Here is a 21,081-nt window from a genome sequence, read left to right on the forward strand (position 1 = left end):
TGGGTCGTAAATTGCGGGTTTCTCTCTCTTTGAAAATCTTTCTTGAGCCGAGGGACTCTTTGACCGCACTATCCTCTATAGGTATGAGCTGTCGTCTTTCTTCCCTCTCCGGACCCTGACAATAGTATTTATAAGCGGAATATAGAGGTGTTCATTCGGTTGATCGGGTCGGTTTCGGACGGGTGTTATTCGGTTCAGTTGCATTTCGGATCGGTTATTTTTCGGCTGTGTGTTACAACGGGTCACACTCGGGTCGAGTCGATTAGTCACGGTTCGGTTAGAGATCGGTTATTCAAGCTATCGGGTTAGCATCAGTTCGGTGTCGGTTGAAGTTCGTGTCGAGTGTCAATCGGTCTCGGGTTGTCATCGATTACTAATTGGTTCGGTTTTTTCGGGTACAGATCGGATTCGAGCTTTATTTTTCGAGTAGTTATCGGTTACGGATAACTATTGATCGGGTCAATATCGAAATAAGTTAATAGTCAGGTTTTTAATTGATGTATGCTCATTTACTTACAAAAAATAATTACAATTTGTTTTATAAGATATAGTAGATAGGGGTGTCAAACAGGTCGGGTTGTGTCATTTTTAGGTTCGAATCATATATAAATGGGTCAATAAACCCTTAACCTGAACCTGACCCATTTAATTAATGGGTCAAAAATTGAAACCCCGACCTGATCTGTAGCAGATCGGATCAACCTGCTAATGACCCATTTAACCTACTTTTTTTTAGGTAATTAAATTCATATATTTCAGGTCAATTTAACCTTAATTAAAGGCTTCCTCCAAAAATAAACGTATGCCACTTAATGCAGCGAGCACACGGTATTCTTTAGTAAAAGGCGAAAGAATAGTTCGCTTTGTGCTCACGGCGTGGCTGCGTAAGTTGGTATGAGATCTGTGGAAGTGATTTAAACGATTTTTCTTTTATTAATATCTTTCATAGCTGATGTGGGACAACTTCCTTTGTTATTAAAAGTCATCTTCAGCTGACAAATCCCTTAGCCGATGTGGGACAACTTCCTTTCTTATTGAAAGTCATCTTCAGCTGACAAATCCCTCAATACATGGTAATTGGTATTATCTTAGTTTTACGAAGTATTTGGCAAATGTTGATCCATCTTAAATTTAATAAATGGGTTAAACAGGTTTTTTTTGGGTTTAAATATTCAACCTGAACCTAACCCATTTAATAAACAGATCAGGTCGGGTTGACCCATTTAATTAATTGGGTCAAAAATCTAAACCCAAACCCGCTAATTTCGAGTCGGTTTCAGATCAGGTTAGCAGGTCGAGTCAGCTTTTGCCAACCCTAATAGGCAGATCAATTTATTTCAATTAGTTTATATATATATATATATATATATATATATATATATATATATATATATATATATATATATATATATATATATATATATATATATATATATATATATATATATATATATATATATATATATATATATATATATATATATATATATTCTGTATGCAATCTCTTCTGTATAGAACTTGTGTTCTTCCTTTTTCCGTATTATTAGAAAACTGAAATTGGACTTAATTTGCTAAAATTAGGTGAAAATTTGATTCGGATTTATAACAGTTCGATTTACAATCGGTTCGGGTTTGTATCAGTTCGGGTTAAAAACAGTTCGATTAATAATTGATCGGGTCTGTATCAGTTCGGGTTGAAAACAGTTCGATCTTAATCGGTTTTAGTCAGGTTACATTCGGTTACGTGCATAATTCGAGTCGGATTTGACTAGGGTCGATCACTGTTCAGTTTGGGTAACATCGGTTAAGGTTTATATGTCGGTTATAAAATTCGGTTGCAGTTCGAGTTCGATTTTGCCCTTTTCGGTTATCAAACGGTTCGAGTGAAGTATCGGTTCGGGTAATTGCGGTTCGGTAAACCTAAAAAACTTACATTTTTTCAGGTTGGATAATTTTCGATTTCGGGTCGGATTTTTGGGTCGGGTTTGTTTTGAACAGCTCTAGCGGAATACAATGGATATGATGATGATGATGTTTTTTAATAATCGAGGGGAAAGGTTTACTATATGAAAAGTTGAGAAAAATGTGTAAATGAAATGAAAAATAAATAAAATATGTAAATAAAAATTCATGTGAATGATCATTTATCATTACTGTATTCAGTGTATTCCGCTCATAGAAACTATAATCAAACTGTGAGGGGATGTTAAAGATAGCAACTAACCCATATGACCATATCCATAAAGAAGAATATAGTCAAAGAGTCTCTTCACTCGAGACAAACACCTGGATGACTCCTAATTAATTAATATAATGCCTAAAGAAGAATAATAAATCCTCATGAATAATAAAATGGCAATATTAGTTCTCAAGTTTCCACTTTTAAAATTTCAAGAGGGAATATAACATTATATTGAATACAATTTTTTTATGTCCCTCCCCACTCTATTGGGATTAAAATTCTGATATTATTGTAGAAAATAAAAATTAGAGAAAAGTGTAATTCATAGCCAAAAATAAAATTATAACAATTATAAATCTACGGGCAGAGAAAGTAGTAGTTTAGCTCAACATTTGAGTACGATAGCAATGGTTTTGCACCTAATCGACCATAACATGGTTTTCCTTCTTAACATTAACCTCATCGACCACCATCTTGTGTAGATTTGGTAGATCATATTCTATTTAAGGCGATGTATGAATCCCACATGTGTATTAGTTGTTGAAGCCTGAAGCAAGCAAGAAATTTGTTCGTCGAGAGCATGCCCCTCGACCAAAAAACAACGAAGAACACTGCAAAACAGAATTCTGCTAACTGAATACGGGAGAATATATTACTCATGTAGAAATAGCAGCAACTGGGGTCTGCTTCGTCTTAGCAAGCAACCTTGCCATGAATGCTGGGTTTGCTTTAAGCCTTTGTTTGACGTAAGATGTTCGGGCCTCATCTACCAATGCAGTAGCTTTACCAGCCTCCTCGATGATTTTAAGCAGGGTTTTCAAGCAATCCTTTCGATTCTCTTCACGGTGTTCAAACCTGAAAGCAAAAGGTCATATATATGATGTTCCAAAACAGATTGTGAACTCCTTAAGGTCAAATGTGACAGACTATTACAGTTACATGACTAATTTGAACAGTTTGTATATAATCAGATATATAAACCACAATATCAAATCATCAAACACATTTGAATCGTTGGTGAAATTATCTCGGTAAAGGAAAATGTAACAGTGCAAAGCATCATGCAGTTGAAGGATAAACAAAAGTAAGACCATTGGCACTATGCATTTTATGCACGAAAGGAAGTAGATATAAATGAGCATCGAACAGTCAATACAAGTTTCAATCAACCACACTAATCTAAAATATTATATCTTAAAAATACAAGCATACAAAACACTACTCAAAATCCATAATAGCACTACCTCCTCCTGAGCCACATGATCCCTCCCCCATACATTTACTTTCCCTTTTCTAGGTACTCATATCCAAGGTTATGAGGATCACGATTCACGATCCTACTTGATATCAAAAAAAGGTTAGTATCAAAACGGTAGGTTACAAATAAACTAAAATATGATAAAATATGTAGTCCCTAATCAGAATGATTCATTTAAAAAGTTTTAATTGAGATAAAATTTCTTTTACTTCATGTTTAAGGAATGAAACAGAAAAAGATTCAAGAATTAGTTCAAAATTCCATGACCAAAAACTTCTATCATATTATAAAATATTTTCAAACATATGTGTGTGAAAGAAATTAGTGTAGGATTGTGCATAAGTAAAACTAATCATAACTAAGACAAACTTTTAGGATTGGATTGGATCATTGGATCGTAGAATCATATACCGATCCTACCATTCAAAATTTTAATCCAATTATGATCATAAGATTTGACTAACACAACGATCTTACTTAAGATACAAATCGCTCGCATGTTTTTGAATCGTAGGATAGTAGATTAAAATCAGGATTTTTATAACAATGCTTATATCCCTTTTCTTCCGATCCCCATGCTTTGCTCCCCTAAATTACAGGCCTACCCCGTTTGGGTCCACATACTATATCTTTATCAATGTCCCTCTATCAAATAGAGATCAATATTTCTTTCAAACCCCAAGGATTTGATTTTATCATCATATTGTACATTCGCGTTGTCGTATTTCAAATTTAGTTTGACAAGTTAATGATCGTTTCAAACACAACTCATGGAAACAAAATTCATCATAACTTGTCCATCCCCATTACTGAAATCTTTGAACACCCCTATTCAATTAAAGTCCAGAAAACTAAGATTATTTCTCTGTTCAAAAAAACTGAAAATTTTCTGGGTAGAATTTGTATTGATTAGAAGAAATAATTACTGAAGATAGAAGTTGTGGTTAACAAGTTTCAATGGGAACTTTAAAGGAGTATACATACAGGATAAAAATACAGTGGGAGAAGCAGAGTTATATTGAAAAACATGACTTCAACTAGGTTAGCATCAAACTGTTAAGAAAATTAAACTCTTACTGGGTTTTCAAATAAGCTAGTTGGGGAAAAGTATATTCTTCTGATTCAACAATTGAGTAAATGGCTTGTAGTTGGTGGAAGTGAATTTTATTGAAATTTTGTTTTGCATTGAGTTCATTGAGGAAAGCTGAAAGTGACTTCAGAGTCCAATTTTGAAAGCTCGTTCTCAAGTTTCCTACATTGGCAGCTAACTCCTCTGGTGACAGGAATATGAAAAGGTGCACATAATTGAACAGAAAGAAGGAATTCTTAATGCCACAATAACAGAAATGAAAATGGAAATAAAGAATATATGTCGAGTGCATTCCCTGATACAAATTTCTCAAAATAAGATGTGAAGCGCTTTCAACGTCAATGAGATCTTTGTACAAATGAAAGGGGCATCAGAGAAACAAGGGAAAATATGAAAAAAGAAGAAAAGAGAAACTTTCAAAAGATTTTGAAATTCTCGGAATAGTAGAAACTTGTGGATATTAGTGGTCTTTTCAAGCTTAACATTGGAATTTTTTTGATGGGGAAACTTATTTGCATGTCCATGGGTTAGAAAGCGACTCAAGTAAGCTAAATTGTAGCTTAAATGTGACAGAAAATGTTAAAGTGATCCATTAATGTTCAACAAACATTGAAAAGACCACTAACAACCCATGGACATGTAAATAAGTTTCCCCATTAAAAATGTAAATCAAGTAAGCAGAGGAGGCTTTATATAACTCAGCAGAGAAATTTTCAGGCTAAAATGTCTCTGAAATACAACAAAAAAGAATCTCAAGCTTACCTCTCACTTGTGATTGTTAGCTCATCTTTTCCAGGATGATACCTTTTCCCTACTATTTCCCGCAGTCGACGAAATTGATATTTTGAAAGTCCAAGCTCTTTAACAGTCACCGATAATTTCACCTTTCTATTTTTGGGATGCCATGCATCACCTCCTAGACACATTACCACCCGTGATTGCCATCTGAGTATTGGACCCTTACCAGGTGGATCATCAGACATCTTCTCTACAGGCTCAGTCGCCTCATCTGACTTTGGTTCTTGCTCTGTCTTCTTCAAATAATCAGCCACAATCTGATCCTCAAATTCCTTGAAGTGCTGATATGCTTCCTCTGGTTCAAGCTCCTGTCTTTCACATTTATCTCCTAATTCATCAAACTTTGCTTTAACCTTTCGCTTAATGTCATCTGAAACAATCCACATATACAATGTTAATAAAATCATACACTTACACTTAAAAGTTTCTTGTTGATATTTGATTGTCTGAAATCTTGAATCTCCATTTCACATTGATAGTTAACCACGATCTGACATTCTGACTGTATGACTTATGAGATCATGGATCTCCTCTCACATTAATAGTAAACCACTACACACCACAAAAATGTAAGCCTTAGCGGTTAATGTTCAAGAGACAGGATACTGATGATCTAGAAGATAAACAAACACTGCTTCCTCGTCCCTACTAGTATAACTTTACATATTCCAGATACCAAAAACATTTAAGATCATAATATCTGCTTTCCCTATTTAGGATTAAAGTCGTAATCTGGTGTAAAAGGTGGCGAAAAAGTTATCATCTTTCCTAATAAGTAATCATTTACCATTAGAGTTCTTAATCTACAACTAAAATTAAGAAAAAAAATGAAAATGACAAAATGATAACAAATTATCTTTTGTAAAATCATCTTGTATCCTTGATTTGGACGTTTAGAATGGAACTTATAAAAATTTGTTTTGTCATTCAGCACCTTAAAACATTGGAAACACATCTTGTATAAAGAAATTGTCTGTAGAGAGACAACTGAAGTAAACTTTGTGGTGGTTGGAATTTCTTATTTCCACTCCCTTCAATAGGTATGGAACAACCTATACCCAATTTCACTTCTTCTTTTTATCCCATTAGCCCTTCCCTACTCTTTCATCTTTCCATTAATTTTATCGATCTCTTCATATATCCCCTCCATTGACTCTATCGTCCTGAAAAGACTCCCCATTCATTCCTCTCCCCCATCTACCAGAAGTCGTGTCTCCCTAACTAACTATTTATCAATTCTCTCCTATTCCAAATTTATCAGAAGCTTATGACTAATCATTTACATATGGGTGGTCCCTTACATAGCTTACTTACAATCAATATAAACTTAAAATTTGATATACGTTTTTCTCTGTTTTCTTGTTGAAAAGAACTAGAATATTAAATAACTTTGATGTTGAAACCCAGATAAAATGTTTCATTACGGTCACGATTGTGAAGGATTCGTCCTCCCCTTGGCCCAGCCAACCATGGCTTATTACATCCTTAAATCCCTCATGATTTTCTCCCATCTTCCCCTTATTTCACTTTCAGTCAATCTGCCTCCATCTTATTTACAAAAAGGAGCAAAGCGCCATAAGGCGCTAAGGGTCCTCAAAGACTAGGCCTAGGCATTTGGGGAAATCAATAGCCTTTCAATGTGAGGCGCACAAAAGTTCTGAAAAAACAAAAAGAAAATTCTAACAAAAAACCGCAGAAAAGTTTGGAAAAAAGATTAGAATTACCGAAAAGGGAAGAGAAAATATACGTGGCAGGTGCTCACATTAAATGAGTTTCTTGTGAGGCTAATACCAAAATACGATATCAAGCACTTGCCTTTATAAGGCGCTCTAAAGTGCTAGCCTTAGATGGCATAGGCAAGCTTTTTAAAACTAAGGCCTAATTTTCAAGGGCTAATCAAAACTTCATTTGATGCTTGGCCATTTCATTCATTACCTCAAGTCATTTAGCTATTTGAAAGCTTCTTAGTACTTGTGTAGTACTTTTATTTTGTCAAATTAAGGATATATGAAAACTCTTGATCTTAAATACAAAAATCTGAATCATATTGATTTTAACTTTAGAGAGCAGTGACTGATGATGATGAAGTGGTGGCTAGTAGGGTAAGGGCTGGGGTGGGGTGGGAAGAGGGAGGGTAGTGGTGGGAAGGGTGGTGGGAGGTGGTGGGATGATGAAGGAAGTTTTTCTATAAAGTTTTAAGTTTTTAAGATTGGAAAATAAAGGAAAATGAAATAACGGAAAAAAATTCAATAAGATCACGATTAAGAAAGTTAAATAACACAGGTTACCATTGATAACCCAAAAAACTTACTGGTACCATTCATAAAGCGCTGGAATTTTCCTTCTTAAATTTATAGTGTCAAATGATGAAAAAGCTTTTTAAAGATCCTATTAGACAACAAATGCTTAACTTTGGAGGTTAGAATAACGTCACAACTAAAAGCGATAAACAACCTTGAACATAGCAAGACATTGAACTAGCTGATTAACATAACATAGCAAATATAAGAAGCTTGCAAGAAATGAAACTTAATCAATATACCTGGGAGGAGCTTATCCCAATCGCGCATATCCTCTAAAATCTCTTCACACTCCTTCATGTCCCTTGCAAGCCCAAATTTACTTGCTTCCTGAACAATGGAACCCCATTTTTTCTCATCCATGCTAAAGAACTCATCCTCTAGTAAGCTATTCACAACATAATTCTCGGCGTTACACAAATTCGGAATATCTTCATCAGTTTCATGCGCCTCCTCAAAATCTTCCTCGAAATCTTCATCACGTATACCATCAATTGGAGAAAAACGCAATTCTTCCAACAGCTCATCATCAGTAAGCTCGTGCTTCCCTGATAACTTCCTTTTGAGTATGGCTTCATAGACAGAGGAGAATGCCTCTTCATCACCCTTGAAGTACTGTTCTATCCTCTTTTTCAACTCTAGATATAACATTTGCACATAATAATCAGAATCATAAAACATAAAAATGTGAAACAGTCCAAAAAAAATTCATTCCCATTTTTATAAATCATACAACAATGAGAACGGAAAGTCAATCAATAGCAGAAAACATAAAATTCATAGCTTTTGCGAGTAGGCGGGAACTGTGATAGTTCAGCCAGCATTGCCCACTCTATACTAGTATTGTCGATTCGCGATAATGTAAATGTGTACACAAAATACAAACTAATTCCAGAAACAAGCTATATAGCAATTCAATATTTTGGAATAAAAATCAATAAATAGATAGATTTACAAGTAAACAGAGAAAAAAAAGCCCAAAAACTAGATAATAAGAAAGGGAATGATTAAAGGGTAAATACCTTCATTGCTGACATCCTCAACCTCATCAGGAAGAGTAGATTTAGAGCTTTGATCAGAAGAATCATTTTCAGAGGAGAAGAATCTGGGAGAGTATGAACGAGAAATCGGAGGTAACAGATTTCGACGAATAGGAATTCGATTGGAAATGGTAGGGGATGATGTAAAATTGCGAGTGAAGAACAAAATATTTCTGAGAATTACTCTTTTCATGGCTTCTCAATTCAATCTGTCTGTCTCTCTCTTTCTTGTTCTTACTTTCGGCAGTTAGGGTTTAAAGGAAGCCAAAATCCTCCGAAAACCCCTGTTTAATTCATTTTTATTATGAAATGATTTAATTCAAATTGTTTTACTCCTAATAATAATTACTCACTAATTAGTACCATTTTTCCAAAGTAAAAATCATTTTTAATTCACTTTAAAAAATAAGTATCCACTATCCAGTATCATTTTTTCAAAGTAAAAATCATTTTTAATTTACTTTAAAAAATAAGTATCCACTATCCGGTCAAAATAAGTAATCAATAAAAATAAAGTTTAATTAATAAAAATAAGTTTTAATCAACAAAAATCAGTTAATTATATAAAAATAAATTATAATCAGTAAAAATCAATTTTGATCAAAATAAATTTTGATTAGTAAATTACAATTAAAAAAAATAACGTGAACCAAATATGGCCTAAAGTCATGATGCTGGATGCGATTTTCATCTATCTTTTTTACCATCGGTCTATTTTATAATAAAAGATACTACTCCATTATGAGTCATTTTTAATGTTTGAAATTTATTTTTAATAAAAGTATTAGTGATAGATTATCAATTTTCTACATTATATAATAATTGTTGTTATTTTTCCATACATATAACATTACTATCTTTTTCTTATTTGTTATTTTTCCATACATCTAACATTACTATCTTTTTCTTTTTACTAGAGATAGACATTATTTTTCCCATCATCATCAAATTTTATTATAGTTTACGAATCATCAGTTCATCACCAAATCATATACTTTCTTTATCTTTTAGGCAGTGAGCAGTAACCATACATTATAATCTAAAAACATACTATATGAGCTTTGTTTGTAGTGAGTAGTGACCCTATAAGTGACCTAGGCACGTCCAATCCTACTTAATTCTTCTCTACTTGAGAAAAACTCCTTGCGAAAAGATTGAAAAATATGACGATTTTTCTTATGGATATGTTATTGATGGAGAGTATAACACTAATAATAACTATAAATAGCATCGAAAAGCAAACGATGATGGGTTCAAACCCAAATAATGAGGATTGAGAGTAGTCAGAGTTTTCCTTTGTGTATATATAGTGATGTAGGGGTCCGTTAAGTTCTGTCTAGAGAAGAATTAAGAAAATAGTCTTGTTTAGGAAGGTTGAAAGGAGCACAAGTATGAATTGTCCGTCACTTTTTCGCACTCAGATCCTATTTTCTAGTGGGATATTGAGCTGATGATGAGTCTTGTTTAGGAAGGTAATTACCTATGCTTCTCTTGAGAGGTTAATGAGATAAATAATACTCTCTGGTCCTAATATGTAAGAACTTTTTGAGTCATATGGTGCAAATTATGAACATTAATAAATTCCAATAAATTGTAATAGAAATAATAAATTGCCGTTGCTTCTTACATCACTAAAAAAAATATATTGTTTTATCTAATCTCTGAGCAATTACTTGGACCAACAGGTTCCCTTAAGCAATATGCTATGGCATTAACAGCTGCTTCAATAGATGCATCTTCTCCCTGTGGAAAATATAAAGCCAAGTGATAACCTCAATACGAAAATATAGTAAGGTCGAAAACCCGATCCTAAAGTCCAGGTTGTTTCTGGCCTTCTGGGCATGTGCAAAAATGCTCGATCACATAGGACCTTCCATTTAGAGCCCTCACATCAAACTTGGGTAATTGGGCGGGTTTCGAATCAGGTCAATTACAACCCTTATTTGTACATCAAAATATGTTGAAATTCGTATTTGATTTTATATTTGGGTTATTTATAATCGAGTCGAGTCATACTTGGCTTAGGTTAATCGGGTCAAATTTGAACAGCTCTGACAAGCAAAGAAACGAGAATCAACTCGACACTGAAGGGACTCACCTTTTCTTTCCAGTAAAATATATTTCCATATTTCCCAGCCAAACGACTCCAAAAACTACGCGGAATATCAAGATCAACTTGTTCTCCCACATTAAAGTTCAATATATTCCCTATCGAAAAGATCGACAATCATAAATCATAAATGTATCAGCAAACTGCAAAAGATCACATAAATGAGTTTCCACAATGTGAATTTCTTTACCAAATGTAGGATCAGCAACAAATACGATCGTTCGATCATCCACATTCCAGAAATCTTTGATTGCCAATCCTAAGAAGAATACGATAACACAAATTTATCGTCTAGAAAGATAATTGCAAACAAAAGTGGAAAGATAAATTAATCTAGCAAAATTGTGATTAAAAAAAGACTCAGGTTACCAGGTGTATCAGGGTAATTCTGTGCTAAGATCCTTAACTTGAATCCTGTATCTTTCTCAAGGTCAGCAATCTCATCTGCAAGTCTTTTTTCCTGGAAATTTTTGATGCAACATTATTATAGGAGAATCTATTCTAGGATGATTTTATTGTTGTCCATTAGTGTACACTTTCGGTAGCTTAATCTAACATGCCATACGTGGCTCCCCCCTAGGGTGCGGTATGGAGGTCGGTCAGATGTAGGCAACCTTACCCTTATTAGTGATAACAAAGAGGTTATTTTCGATTGACCCTTGATAGCAAACATTATCTACAACTTTACATAAATGAACAATTAAAGTAAAAATATCCATTCATTCTCAATGAGTAGTAAAAAAGTGCATGCAATCCTTATCTATGATCCTCCACCTTCGATTGGAAGGAAATATAACAAGAGAGCATTTGTTTTTTATGTACAAAGATCAAAGTTATACCCGGGACAAAAGCTCACATAGTTGAAGCAGGTTTCAAATTTTTGTTTGAAACAATTTTTGGCCTAAAAAGTTGTATTTACTTTGAAGACAAATAGAGTATATAAGATATCATGAGGCTTGTCCAAAAGCTTAAGTTGATGGTTGAGACCTAGGATATGTTATATATGATGGAGTATATAACATTCTTGGGTCTCAACTCTCAACCATTGGCTTACGCTTTTGGTTAAAGCCCCAGAAAATAGTATATACTCTATCAAAGATAATTTTTGTAGAGACAAACATTTGAAATTTTGAAAGGAAATGCCTGACTAAAATTTATCGAAGTTTGTGACTAGTGTCACATGATTCGTTTATTTCCTCACTAATTGCGAATCAGAAAAAGCAAATGATGGTCGACTTTTAGACTTTTTTTTGGTCAATCTAAGCGAATCACGAATTTGAAAAGTGAATTAGCCAACGAATTATGTAACACTGTTTGTGACACTCCACTCCATATGATGGTCTGGAAAACATTTACATATGTTTGTTACTTTAATCACCTTGACAAATAGCTTGGATAACGTAAAAAATCAAAAGCAATAAAATAAACAACAGTTGTTTGGTGACTGATCACATGTAATCCAGTCTCCATCAAACAAAAAAATTCTATTGCAAAGCAGTAGGTATACTCTTAAGCAGCTTCAAAGTATAGCTTAATCACCTGTCCAGCGGAGAGGAAGCCGGCAACATCAATAACAGCAGTATACTCCTTAGGAAGCAGTTCAGGCTTGTTAACGCCCATTTTCGCTTCAGCATGCTCAACTACAATACGAGATGATTTCATCGAATGCAGCTTCTTAGCCAAAAAAATAGATGAGGACTGGACACCTTTAAGAAACTTTTAAATGTACAAGTGCCAATATTATAGATACTTCTGACAAATTATAGTACTGAACAAATGTTTCTTGTTTCCCTTGCAAGTTAATAAACATTGGAAGGGAGTATCCCAGAATAGGAAACTTTCTTATCTATGTTTACAGTGTATACTTATTTATTTCATATCAAATTAAGGAATGCAAATCCATAAGTGTTCATTCGGATCATCGGGTTGATTTCGGGTTAGGTGTTTCGGGCGGTTTGAAATCGGGTTTTATGTCCATATTGCTTTTTACATAATTGTAAATCATTTTTGAAGTCGGGTTAAATCAGTTTCGGTTACAAGGTCGGATAAATTTCGGGCCATCAGATCTGTTTTGAACACCTCAGAAGGAATGCGTACTCAGGAGTCAGGAGGGATAGATTTTGTAACCTTCAAGAAGCAATTAGAAGAACAAGTCAACATACCAAAGCTTCATGCCAGAGCCCAAACCCATTGGATTTGGGAGAACTCGGGTGCATGGATTTCGTAACCTACAGAAAGCACTACTTACCAAGGTTCCCTTTAAGAAAACTCAACCTACGACCGTGAGGAGAAAATGTGACCCACCACAAAGGAAGCAAAAGCATGGTGAAAATTATGAGCGCTATTTAGCGGTCATTTGTACACCAATATCTAGAAACTAACTAGCGCAATTCGTCCTTATACAACAATAAATCTCAGTACAATAGACTCTTGCATACGATGAAGTCTGCAATAACAAAATACACAAGCCTTACATGCATTCATTATATGAACATAAATTTGACTAAGCAAATCTCGCCTCATTCACGTTAGGATGAAAATAGTCCCCATGGTCAATATGCTCATGAAGATTTACTTTTGTTTTGCAGACAGTTAAGCAATGATAAAGGGCTATGATGAACTAGATTTTGCTCGGATCCCTTTACCTTAGAAGTGTATACTTGGTGAGAGAGTACATGAGCAATGAACAGAAAATGTTTCTGTCACAATTTGCTAGACTTGAAGTGCTTGTTATCAAGCTTTCCACTTTGCAAAATCTTAGCCATTCCCGTGATGATGTACAAAACTGGTTACTAGTTCAATGCAACTATAATTAACGTTTATTTCGGTGGAAACTCAAATAGGACAAACTGATGAGACTCTCAAACTAACACTCATCAACTAGGGTCTTGGAAAGACAAACTTCTTATTGCCTAAAGTTAGTGTATGAATGTCATCAAGTCATGCATCTCTATTGTTCTCTGAAAAGCGGAACAACTCACTTTTACATATTCAAACTCGCAATGAAAATTACTTGCACACATGCTTCGGTGTTCAAGATACATACAGCCATACAAGCTTATCCAACACCTATAAGCATAGTGTAAAAACAAGGCCACATCGCATCGGCCGCATTGTAAAGGTTTTCAACACAAACAAACTGATATTTCTCGCTTTGTAAAGGAGTAAAAAAAAAACGTATTTGGACCGTATTTAGGGATATCTAATGATTCGACAGATATCCAAACATTACGATAGTCGCATCACTCTCGTTACCGCATCACCCTTTCATCACCGTGATCGCGACCGGTACCGCAATTTTACACTATGATAAGGAGACTTCCACTTAATAGAGACAGGGTTGAGTGCCAATGTCCATAGTAATGCAAGTATGCAACTCCAAGTTAGAATCCTAAACAAGTGTTTTGTTTATAAATTTCCACACCATTCACTCCTACTTTAAGAGATTATTTTGAGTGCTAAATTTACTTCTTATTTTTGTCAAAAAGCACATACTACGAGGTCTAGTCATGAGCATCAACAAGGAACTTTCGTCGCAAAATTACGCATACATTCCGTACCAAGGGTTTGCACAACATGATATCCGATGACAAAAACCACCTAATTGTAAATTTTCTCCCAAGATCCAAACTATTGAGAATAGAAGATGAAATACAATTACGCTGCCTGCATATTGTGCATATGAAGGGCAATATCAATGGTGGAGCTATTAGTGAACGAAGGTCATCCATAATCCACCCATGAAAAATAGTGAAAATGTTGTATATGTAGGATATGTGGCCATCAGTTATTTTACTATTAACTTTACAATAAATCATAATATTCGCTAGTCTATCATCAAACATAACATGATTATTCAAATACACTTGGACTTTAACTAATCTTACTTTAAGCATTGCATTCTCTCGCAATTGTAATCCTAACCTCTAGCCCTAAATACTTCCGGAAATCTCTAACTCTTGGAAAACCTCCATTGTAGACCTCGTTTGAGTACTTCAAGAATATTTGCTTTTCATCAATTAACAACACATACTAGGCCTAGTGAGGACGTAAATCACATTGGGTGAATCTTGTTAACTTTAACGTCAAGGAACCAACTCAACCAAAAGCTTAAGCTAATGGTTGAGGCCCAAGATATGTTATATACTCTAACACACCCACTCACACAAGAGCCCTTTAGGCTAGAAGAGTGGATGCGGACAGGCATAGAAAATTCCACTTTAAATAAGGGGTGATTGAGATTCAAACCCGTGATCTCTTGTCGCGTTGGCCTCTGATACCATATCATGGAATTATATACTCTTAACACTTAATGTTATCAAATTGCAGTGATTTTGCATTTCTTTCCTTAAATCCCCAATTTTATGATGTAGCGTTTTAACCCAATTGAGGACGGTTACCAACTTACCATTGATCTTAGGCAATTAAAATTTGATTGTTTAGCCTTGAATTCTCATTAACAACAAGAACGTACGAAGCTTAAAAAATCCATTGCTCCAACAACATACAATCAATACCCTTAACATTGAATATCACTCTTAATTAAGCTCAAAGCTGAAATTCTCATCCAAAAGCACATAAACCAAAAACACGAGGAAGCCATTAAGTAAAATATACACAAAAGCTACATGACAATACATATTTAGAACAAGTGAAGCAACAATTAGAGAAGAATCAGTACCTACCATTAAAAGAAAGGGCGAGAAGGAGAGAGCTTGAGAGAGCCAATTTCATAGACTTGGACCCAAATTCAGTGACCCAATTCTTAAAACGGGTAAGTTTTAAATTGGGCATTGTAGTGGTCATTTGAACAGCAAGTTTAGTGGGTGTTCCGACATTAACAGGCCATGGAAGATGGCGCACCGCCATTTTTTTCAACTTGATCACCAGAAAGCCAACGGTGTACAGAAGTGGGATAAGATCACAATACACACTCGCTCACAATCTTCGTCCTTTCTTTTCTCCAACTCTTTTTTTTTTTCTAACATTTACTACAATGATAAAATTTGAGGAAAAAATAAAAAAAAATAAATGAAATAAAAAATTAATTAATTATAGAAATGAGAATTAAAAAAGGAAGTGCAAAAAATAAAAATGTACGAAACTGATTAAAAAAAATATTACAAAACTCGTTGAATGATGGATTAACTATTTGAAATTTTATTTTAGGGAAATTTTATATTTAAAATTCTAACCTCTTCCTATTATGCTTTTTAAATTTATCTTTCATTTATTTTGTATAAAGTTAAATTTTTAACTATTTTTTTTTGTTTTGAAATGAAAATAATTTTCTTTAGAATGGCAAATGAAATGGTTAAAGAACTCTGATTTAATAAAATTTTCCAATTCATTAAAATAACATACTTATAGAAAGTAGTAGCAAATCAAAAGATTTTTTAAAACATTATTTAAAACCTTTTTTTAAAATCAAAAAATAAATTAAAATCCTAACGGAATAAAAAATAAATTGTTATATTAATAAAGGAATCGTAAATATTTCAGTAGTCACTTAAATAATGGATTGAGAATTAGATTTTCTTTCCGTTTGAGCATGTATTACTTTTTCCAAAAAAGGTTTTGACAAAATAAATTTTCGACAAAAAAGCCATTTGGACTACATACTTTTAATAATCTCATTTTCAACTTAAAACAGTTTCTTATGTTGTTAGCCTATAAAATCATTTAAATGATATCATAGTATTTGGATATATTTTTCCATAGTCGTCCTAATTTTATACTTTTTAATGTTTATTCTTTTCATATATTTTCCTTCAATTTAATTTTAACATTTTTATAATATCTATGATTCTCACATATTTTTCAATTATTTTATTTTGATATTTTTACGGTTTATTGTCTTTATATTTCTCACTACTTTATCATATATATTTCCATGATTATTGCTTATGAAAACATCAAATACAATAGAGCGAGTAGTTTCTATACACTCTTAAGATTCAACTCCATACAAAAAAATGGTGAAAAAATGTTTTGAAAATCAATTCAAAAACTTATATAATTATTTGTTGAGTGAAGTCATTATTCAAAAATCAACACACTCCCATCCATTTGATTCTGCTACAAATAACTACTACAATGTTGTAAAATTACTTCTATATCTTTTTTTACATAAAATAAGATTAAAAAATAAATATAAAAAGTTATGTAGATGAAATAATGAGTAGAACTTCAAAATAAAAATGTAGTATATAAAGGTGTTCATTCGAGTTCAAATTATGTATCTCAGATCGGTTGAAAATCTAATCTTATATACAATTAATTTTTATATAATTGTAAATCTATTTTAAAGTAGAGTTTTATCAACTTTAATCAAAAATTTTGATAAATATCAAACTGTCAAATCTATTTTAAACATTTTACTAGTAAAACTAAAAGAGTGGTCCAAAAAAAATTTTTAGCACTATAAAAGGGACAGAATAAGTAGGACACTATTTTGTTAATCGGCATGTGTGAACTACCATCACTCTTCCTTGCGATTATTCAATGTTAATGTTGATTTTTTTGTTGGTATATAAGTTAATTTTAGTTGTTTAAGGAGATACTCTCTTTGTCTCTCTTAACTCGCACCTCTTTCCATTTTAGTTTGTCCTACTTATTTTACACCCTTTCCTTTTTTGGCAATAATCTCATTTTATTTCTTTAAATCTGATCTACAAACTTATTTTCTCACTCCATCTTAACCACTCAATTCTATCATTTCACTTTCTACTAAATTTCACCCAAAATAAAATAGGTGCATTCTCATAGGAACGGAGGGAGTATTTAGTAAAATTAGATATTAATTGTTGGCTAGTGAGACAAAAAGTCGAAAACTAAATCCAAAACACAATTTAACATAAAAACTAGCTCCACAATCTGCAAGCGCAATATATAAAATGCTGGGCTTTCCAATAGGCAAACAATCTACGCATGCTTAAAAATTGAATCACAATACTGTACTGCATAATGCAGTCTTATGCAGTCTTTTTCAAGCTTTCAAGTTTCTTGAGATAACGAAATGATGCAGTGAAACAAAGCGAAGACGATAACACATACAAGCTGTAGCCCGTAGGGTCACACACACTACAATTTCCAAAACATTTAAGAAAACCTCAGAAACTGCAGCGGTCGAAGTAAAACGTCTAAGGGAAATAAACAGGCCAGTTGAAGTAGTACGAGTCACGAACGTCTTTGCTCATTTCATTCCACTGCAACAAATGAAAACACAAACTCAGAAGAAAGACAATGATTGTTTATAATCTGCATGAAAACTAGACTAAGAAATAGTGTACCTTAAATTTATAATATTGCTTCTTGGCCATTGCCTTCTTCCAGTGGTGATGTTCGTACATCATAGCTCTGTCATGCCAACTACAGTTTGCAATTGCCCAGTATGAGAACATTGATCATATGATCTTTATGGAGTTTTATTAGCTCATAGAAATGACACAATGATGTTTGCACTGCTTTTGCTATAACGGGTCACGCAGAAACAACCTCTTGGTTATCACGGTAAGGTTGTATATCTAACCCCAAACCCCCCACTTAATGACTTCTGAATAATAAAATAGAATGGAATAGTAAATATACGATAATGAAAAGGAAATGGCCAGAGGTCTCGGGTTTAAGTTTCATATCCTCCTTCCCACATGTAAATATACAATTTTAAAAATACTCGACAATATGGCCAAACTAAACACACACTAGTATAGTAGCATTTCACCACTCCAAATGGACTGAAGTCTGAAGCATCAAGGACTAATGCATAGAGTACTATTTTGAATATAAAGTTTTTTATTAAAAGCAATCTCAAAAGATCAAAAACAAAAAGATTCTGGTCTAAATGAGAGTTTCAACAGCTTAAACTCCCATGAGACATAATGTAATCGGGTTATTTTCCTCATTGCTTAAACAGACATGATTACCAAATATCACACTACAACTATAACAATATAGATATGCTGGTGAAATCTAAAGCTCTAAGTTACTTAGAAACACGAAACTAGTAATTATCCTGTACCAAATATCAGTATATCACGATTAACTATATCAAACCAAACCAAAGTTTTCCACTCAATAAATTCATTCTTCTGGAATAAAAGCACAGGTCATAAAAAAGGAACAAATTCCATCTTTTCAACCACCAAGAAACATATCCATTTTTCTAGTTCTTTGTTCTTTGTCCAATTCATTGCGTATAAATAGTTTGTCGAGAAAAAATTGAATGTACAAAAGAATTTCACAATAGCAATGATAAGTACAGTAAAAATGCAACATTTCAAGCTTTATGGGAGGCAAGTTATAAACATTCATCACCAAAAAGGAATTCAATGGACCAGGGCTGGAAGACATCCAAACAAAAAAGCACGCTAAACATTCGTGTTGGTCCGCAAGTCCTTCTGTGACAAACTTGAACAGGGGTTACAATACAATGCAGTTATAAGGATAAATGTAGTCTTTTGAGATTAAAAAAAACTAAAGGCTTGATGACCATCCAAAACATTCTGAAATAGAAGTCACCTTCACCACAAAAAAACAGTAACTTAAACCTATACAGACATCTCACAAACTGATTCCTGATCCTACTATCAAAGTGAAAGTTCATGAATTCTATGGACTATGAACGCATAGAGTGAATATTATAGAGTGAAAAACTCAACGTTGACAGATTGTAAATTCTAATAGGTATGATGACCACAGAGATTTGGATATGACCCCGTAATCCCATTGTAAAAATGCCCATCTGGATGATGTTTTCAATACCTTTAAAAAGGTTCTCACATCCACAATAAATCAGGAAACGAGAAGGGGGATTATAAAAAATAAAAAAAAAAACAGAAACATTTAATAGCCTAAGAGCTAGACACTAACAAACAACGACATCCATGTCCATTACTTAAGAAATTTTGTCCTTCATAGTCACACAGATATGTCTATGAGCGGGATATATTGGATATGATAATGGTGATATTAATATAATACCAATTGGTTTTGACTAATAAAATAACATTATATCGACCCACTGCCAATTGAGTGGTTCCGCCTAGGAAGGGTAAGGGAGGGGATGTCTGCAACATCAACCTTGTACTGACAAAGAAGTTGCTTCTACCTTTATGATTAGCTCTTATTAGCAAAAAGTAGTATTAATTGGTAACTAAAACTTCCTTTTTCTAATACAATGGATTTCTGGTCAGATACATTGTTCTCTTTGCACCAAATTTGCATGGTATCCACTGAACACCAACCACCGATCCACAATCTTATCCAAGCTGCACAAACCCTAGACTTAAATTTTGTTACCTTAACTATTGATGTATAATTGACTATGCAATACAATAAGAACATTGAACCGTCACAATTGAAGTAACCAAGAAAGAAAACCGTAAACATTTAAAAAATCTAATTTTACAATTCGCAAGAAAACGAACACAAAAACCCTCGAATTTCAAAACCCTAACCCTAATCATAAACCTCAAAAATACCCAATAAATTCTACATGTCAATCCCCATAAACATACTCCTATATTTGTTCTACAAAGCAGTGAAAATAGTCAATTCATAATAGCACACAACACAAAACAATATAACAGCTTTATATAGAACTAACATGAGATTAATGGCGAACAATTATAAAAGGAAAAGAAAAAAAAGGGTAAAGGGAAAAGAAACAGAACTTCCATTGATTGGTGAGTTGCCACATGTAAGGATTGAACCAAGTAAGAGTAGAGAAAACAGCGGAACCAATCCAGATGTTCTGGAAACGTTCTTGGTCAGCGTGTGGTACTCCTGGGTCTCCCCTGTATGCATTTCCGAAGTATTTCTCCATTTCTCTCTGTCACCTCTGATGTTGCTTCTTAGTGTTGGTGATAACCTTGTTCTTCGATTGGGATAAATAGGTGTGTAATCGTGATGGAGTTTAAGTCTCAATAATCTGGATTTTACCCAAAATAACCTTACGGTTAAACAAAATTTCCTACAATTATGTTTCAATCGGGATCGAGATAATGCTTTAAAAAAAGTACAAAAATGTGATAATAAATATAAATAAAAATAGAAAATAAGCTGTGTGAATGATATAAAAAATAGGGTTTTTCTCACTTATACCCACGTATTTTTAAAAATTCTCAGTACCCAATAAATTTACCAATTTTCAATTGTACCCAATAATTAGTAGGGTTTTTCTCACTTATACCCACGTACTTTTAAAAATTCTCAGTTGTACCCAATAAATTTACCAATTCTCAATTGTACCCAATAATTAGTATTAATTTAGCAACAATAACCATTTTTTAATGACAACTTA

The 21,081-nt window shown here is 33.5% G+C and overlaps 3 protein-coding genes and 1 non-coding gene across 4 annotated transcripts; all 4 read right to left on the reverse strand.

The window, feature by feature from the left end:
- Positions 1-766: 766 nt before the first annotated feature.
- Positions 767-882, reverse strand: LOC130827966 (U5 spliceosomal RNA). Its single transcript, XR_009047279.1, has one exon. It is a non-coding gene; the product is annotated as a U5 spliceosomal RNA (small nuclear RNA).
- Positions 883-2,331: 1,449 nt separating this feature from the next.
- LOC130827239 (uncharacterized) lies at positions 2,332-8,969 on the reverse strand. Its single transcript, XM_057692903.1, has 4 exons — positions 8,651-8,969; positions 7,871-8,266; positions 5,293-5,698; positions 2,332-3,037 (listed from the first exon to the last, which is right to left on the reverse strand). The coding sequence occupies exons 1-4, from the start codon at positions 8,859-8,861 to the stop codon at positions 2,839-2,841; spliced, it is 1,212 nt and encodes a 403-aa protein (XP_057548886.1). The 5' UTR covers positions 8,862-8,969; the 3' UTR covers positions 2,332-2,838.
- Positions 8,970-10,223: 1,254 nt separating this feature from the next.
- LOC130827597 (thylakoid lumenal 15.0 kDa protein 2, chloroplastic) lies at positions 10,224-15,771 on the reverse strand. The gene is made up of 6 exons (XM_057693357.1): positions 15,464-15,771; positions 12,318-12,418; positions 11,148-11,238; positions 10,969-11,037; positions 10,767-10,876; positions 10,224-10,411 (listed from the first exon to the last, which is right to left on the reverse strand). Exons 1-6 carry the CDS (start codon positions 15,645-15,647, stop codon positions 10,319-10,321), a joined length of 648 nt encoding a protein of 215 aa, XP_057549340.1. The 5' UTR covers positions 15,648-15,771; the 3' UTR covers positions 10,224-10,318.
- A 1,871-nt stretch (positions 15,772-17,642) lies between these two features.
- LOC130827598 (uncharacterized) lies at positions 17,643-20,763 on the reverse strand. Its single transcript, XM_057693358.1, has 3 exons — positions 20,453-20,763; positions 18,071-18,149; positions 17,643-17,986 (listed from the first exon to the last, which is right to left on the reverse strand). Exons 1-3 carry the CDS (start codon positions 20,602-20,604, stop codon positions 17,921-17,923), a joined length of 297 nt encoding a protein of 98 aa, XP_057549341.1. The 5' UTR covers positions 20,605-20,763; the 3' UTR covers positions 17,643-17,920.
- Between the last annotated feature and the right edge of the window lie 318 nt (positions 20,764-21,081).

This window comes from Amaranthus tricolor, chromosome 11 (assembly GCF_026212465.1).
Source record: "Amaranthus tricolor cultivar Red isolate AtriRed21 chromosome 11, ASM2621246v1, whole genome shotgun sequence".
In the NCBI taxonomy this organism is placed as follows: Eukaryota; Viridiplantae; Streptophyta; class Magnoliopsida; order Caryophyllales; family Amaranthaceae; genus Amaranthus; species Amaranthus tricolor.

Coding starts and splice junctions, on each gene's coding strand:
- LOC130827239 (XM_057692903.1), bottom strand. CDS start 8,861: ATGAAAAGAGTAATTCTCAGAAATATTTTGTTCTTCACTCGCAATTTT. Junction 8,267..8,650: donor TGAGGATGTCAGCAATGAAG/GTATTTACCCTT, acceptor TGTTATATCTAG/AGTTGAAAAAGAGGATAGAA. Junction 3,038..5,292: donor CTAACAATCACAAGTGAGAG/GTAAGCTTGAGA, acceptor TTTTGCTTTCAG/GTTTGAACACCGTGAAGAGA.
- LOC130827598 (XM_057693358.1), bottom strand. CDS start 20,604: ATGGAGAAATACTTCGGAAATGCATACAGGGGAGACCCAGGAGTACCA. Junction 18,150..20,452: donor CAACTCACCAATCAATGGAA/GTTCTGTTTCTT, acceptor TGCAAACTGTAG/TTGGCATGACAGAGCTATGA. Junction 17,987..18,070: donor AGCAATATTATAAATTTAAG/GTACACTATTTC, acceptor CATTTGTTGCAG/TGGAATGAAATGAGCAAAGA.
- LOC130827597 (XM_057693357.1), bottom strand. CDS start 15,647: ATGGCGGTGCGCCATCTTCCATGGCCTGTTAATGTCGGAACACCCACT. Junction 11,038..11,147: donor GAATTACCCTGATACACCTG/GTAACCTGAGTC, acceptor TATTCTTCTTAG/GATTGGCAATCAAAGATTTC. Junction 10,877..10,968: donor TGTTGCTGATCCTACATTTG/GTAAAGAAATTC, acceptor TCTTTTCGATAG/GGAATATATTGAACTTTAAT.